Here is a 4624-nt window from a genome sequence, read left to right as displayed (position 1 = left end):
GAGAGTGTAGATCAGACATATTTAGAGGAGAGTGTAGATCAGACATATTTAGAGGAGAGTGTAGATCAGTGTAGCACAGACATATTTAGAGGAGAGTGTAGATCAGACATATTTAGAGGAGAGTGTAGATCAGACATATTTAGAGGGGAGTGTAGATCAGACATATTTAGAGGAGAGTGTAGATCAGTGTAGATCAGACATATTTAGAGGAGAGTGTAGATCAGACATATTTAGAGGAGAGTGTAGATCAGACATATTTAGAGGAGAGTGTAGCACAGACATATTTAGAGGAGAGTGTAGATCAGTGTAGCACAGACATATTCTGGCACTTGGAGCTGTAGCCCCCTGCTAAGTTCATCTTTCAAGATTGCTGCGCATACAATGTCTTGTCGAAACAGAAGCATGCATTCCTTGATCAATTTGATTCTGGTTTTGTGGTTTTGCTTGAAAATGCACGTTCAATGCATGCATCACGAGTCCAACTCGCCTCACGCGTTCGGTGCGAAAACAGTGGAAATATGAGCCGCCTGCACGAGCAAGAAACACTGGAGAAGTGAGAGAAAACGAAAGAGAGAGAGAGAGAGAGAGTGTGCCCTTTCTTTCCACTCTCATTCCTATCACTCTCACTCTTTTACACACACACACACATACACACACACTCATACGTGCAGCAAACACACACTCACACACATACACACGCACACACACACACACACACACACAAGTGCACATACACACACATTCACACACTTTTCGCTGAATACTTTTTACATCTGTTATAACAAAGAGTTCAAACAGACTGCTAAGTCCTGGCGCCCAGAGCCAGCTTATGGCCCCCTTAACAGAGGGCTGCAGTCTGTGTACCTCTGCCACACACACACACACACACACACACACACACACACACACACACACACACACACACACACACACACACACACACACACACACACACACACACAGTCTGTGTACCTCTGCCCTGTGAGGGAAGCCACAGCACTGACATCACCCTCACTCAACTACCAGTCTCACACACACATTTTCTCTTTCATACATACACACACACCCTCTCTCTCTCTCTCTCTCACAGACACACATACTTTCTCTCTCTCTTTCTCTCTCACACACACACGTTCTCGCTCTCTCTCTCTCTCTTTCTCTCTCACACAACCCCCCCCCCCCCCCCGTCTCACACACACACACACACACACACACACACACACACACACACACACACGTACTGGTTCATTAACACCGCTCCCTCCCATACTCATTGTATAGAGAATGGTAGCCAGGAGAAGCATGTTTGTCTAGGGAGCTGGAGGATCTGCGTGTGGAAAAAGTGATTCCTTTTTAAACAAACTCAATCTCCTGTGCATACCAATGGATGACATATGCAGAGGTGCAGGTGAATCCAACCCTAACAGGGTATTAACACACATGTATGGAGTGCTGTGTGTGTGTGTGTGTGTGTGTGTGTGTGTGTGTGTGTGTGTGTGTGTGTGTGTGTGTGTGTGTGTGTGTGTGTGTGTGTGTGTGTGTGTGTGGGTTTTACTCACATTACTGACACCACTAAGCATCACTTTTACTGGCTGTTGAAAATGGCTTGGCGAGTGAAGTCACTTTTGGCACCGTAGAATCCCACTGTGTTGCTTCATATATAGACTGTGTTGTGGCGCGTTGCTTCATATATAGACTGTGTTGTGGTCCGTTGCTTCATATATAGACTGTGTTGTGGTCCGTTGCTTCATATATAGACTGTGTTGTGGCGCGTTGCTTCATATATAGACTGTGTTGTGGTCCGTTGCTTCATATATAGACTGTGTTGTGGTCCGTTGCTTCATATATAGACTGTGTTGCGGCGTGTTGCTTCATATATAGACTGTAAGTGCTGGGGGAAGCTATGGCACCCGTGGTGTTGGTTTCAGGTCCCTTACAGTCACTGTAGCTGTGCACAGCAGGGACTCAGAAGGGTCATCATCTGTGACTCTTGATCTGCCCCTGGAGTGTGTGTGTGTGTGTGTGTGTGTGTGTGTGTGTGTGTGTGTGTGTGTGTGTATGTGTGCGTGTGTGTGTGTATGTGTGTGTGTGCGTGTGTGTGTGCGTGTGTGTGTGTGTGTGTGTGTGTGTGTGTGTGGCTCTTATAGTGGGGAGGCCACTGCACTCCTCCCTTCCCTCTGCCATGACCTCAGCCAAGGGGGAAGGGCTGGTCAGGTGATGTAAGGGCTTGACTCTTTGCCTTGAGAGCGTGAGGTCGTCTGGGTGGCGAGAAGAGAGACCCAGCCCCAGCCCCAGCCCCTACTCCAGCCCCAGCCCCAGCCTCAGCCCCTACTCCAGCCCCAGCCCCAGCCCCAGCCCCAGCCCCTACTCCAGCCCCAGCCCCATCCCTCAGCCCCAGCCTCAGCCTCAGCCCATCCAACCCATTGAGCCTGAGAGAGAGTCAACATCCAGCCCTGACACACACCGCGGAGTTGCGTCAGCTCAGATGACGGGGAAACCCCACACTACTCGTCACAGCTGGGAGTACCTCTACCGTCACGCCCAGCGAACACTGCCAATGCTACGTACACACACGCCCTTCAGACTGTGTGTATGCGTGTGTATGTGTGTGTGTGTGTGTGTGTGTGTGGGGGGGGGGGGGGGGGGTCAGTGTGTGTGAGAGAGTGCAAGTTTGTGTTGTATGTACCAGAGGGTGAGACAGAGACAGACAGACAGACTGACAGACAGACAGACAGACAGATAGAGCGAGAGAGAGAGAGAGAGAGAGAGAGAGAGAGAGATAGAGAGAGAGAGGGGAGAGAGAGGGACATAGAGAAAGATAGGATATCTAAATGACCAACGTTTAGTCATGACAAAGAGCTTGTGCACAATACAATTGATCTGTTTCACAGTAACCAGACTAGGAGACGTCACACTTGCCATGATCGAATAAAACTTTAAGATTCTTTGGCATGGCAAATAACCTTTATTAAAAAATATAAAAATTGCTGGCTTACAACTTAAAAACATATAAGTGGGTCTAAAACCATAACAACAGAAGTTTTTCTGACCCTAAAACAAAACATATTTGGACTATGTCATACACGTTTAACCACTCATTCATATAGATATGTGATACGTATCCAGTGCGCATGATCGTATGGGCATATGGAAGAGGCCGTGGGTTTCTCTTACCTGTGCCTACTGGCAGCTCGAGCCCCGTTCGGAGTTTGCGTCTGAGACTGTGCGTTCGCGTAAAGATTGTATCGTTGAGGATAAGACGCGCTCCAAACATCTCCAAACAAAGTCAGCGTCAAGATCAGAAGAAACGGAACTGGTCCGGCCATCCCTAACAGTGGTGCAGGGAAACTGATCAAATAGAATGAGAGAAGGTGTAGATTCCTCGGTGTCACAGTGCTTTTATTCCACAGAAAAGGCGGCGAAACGAGGTCAGAGTGATAGATAGGGTCTCTCTTCCTGAGTCTGGTGAGTTCATACTACCGATCCATAGTTCCTTCACGTTTTTGGTTCTGACTCTTGAAACGCTGGTTTTCTTTGCTGCTTTTTATTTAACGTACGTTCTGTTCACCCCTCCACGTCCACGCACTAAATACCCGCTCCCTTGTGCTTGAAAACGGAGCGCGGTACACCTTGATACATCGAAAGAAGACGTTTGAACCTTTTGATGGTTGATAGGAGTGAACGGCGATGGTGCAGCCTGCACTAAGTTAAGGAGACGGTGCATAGTCCTCCACGAGACCTCAGCACTGGTTCGGACGTCCCTCCTTCACATTTCCCCTCAAACTCTCTCTCCTCGACTCCCGCCCCCCTCAGAGCGCGCGCGCTGCCTCTCCCCCTTCCTCCGGTACCCGAACAGCAAAGTTTCAGCAAATGATCGTTCATCACGCGTGCCTTTCATCACGCAATCATCAGTCAATGTTCGTGGCAAAAAAGAATGAACAAGTTGAACAACTGTAATGATTTTAAGATCTTTTAATTAGCCATACGTCTCGATAGAGTGCTCGTGGGCGTAATACATTGAGCGTATCTGTTTCCTCTCAGCCTCGGTCCGTTAGTGATGTCACCGCACTCTTTTTGTCAGGCAGCTTTATAAACGGCAGCAGTGTATCTGTACCGCCGAGCCCATTTAGATGAACTGATCTGCGTTGGCGCAGCAGTCCTGAAGTACACTTAACAGGGTTTATTGCCGCCTTCCCTTCAGGTTGATCACCGCTTCACCTGCAGTCAGGTGACCTTTGGGGTGGAGTAATTCCCTGCTCCATCTGTCTTGTCATTTGATGTCAGGGGTTACCTATTAGCAAATGAGGTCTGTCGGAATTTAAAGCTATCCCATATAGTTTGTTGAGTTTTGGACAAATGTGGTTGAGGAGCAGTAATCATCCTGTTGTTATACCGTCAACATGTTTATTTATCTTTTGTTATTTAAACCTCGAGATTTTTTCCCGAGACATTAACAAGTGACCCCTCGTTTTAATTTAACCCCTTGGAACTCATAGGCCTTCAGGTCAACTGGCCAAAACTCATAAATACCCCAAAGCCAATCAAAACACTGTTTTTGAACATACACCCAACATATCCCAAATGTCTGAAACTCCAGTCCACTCTTATACCTTGCCCAGAGGAA

General features: G+C 47.7%; 1 protein-coding gene across 1 annotated transcript in view; it reads right to left on the bottom strand.

The window, feature by feature from the left end:
- Positions 1 to 3813, bottom strand: part of emilin1b (elastin microfibril interfacer 1b) — a 41336-nt gene extending 37523 nt beyond the window's left edge. The window contains exon 1 of the mRNA XM_031580519.2: positions 3175 to 3813. Coding sequence (XP_031436379.1) covers positions 3175 to 3326 — 152 coding nt within the window. The 5' untranslated portion in view covers positions 3327 to 3813. The remainder of the gene's footprint in view (positions 1 to 3174) is intronic.
- Positions 3814 to 4624: the final 811 nt, after the last annotated feature.

Source organism: Clupea harengus, chromosome 14, assembly GCF_900700415.2.
Source record: "Clupea harengus chromosome 14, Ch_v2.0.2, whole genome shotgun sequence".
Taxonomy (NCBI): domain Eukaryota; kingdom Metazoa; phylum Chordata; class Actinopteri; order Clupeiformes; family Clupeidae; genus Clupea; species Clupea harengus.
This window is presented reverse-complemented; position numbering and strand designations above follow the sequence as displayed.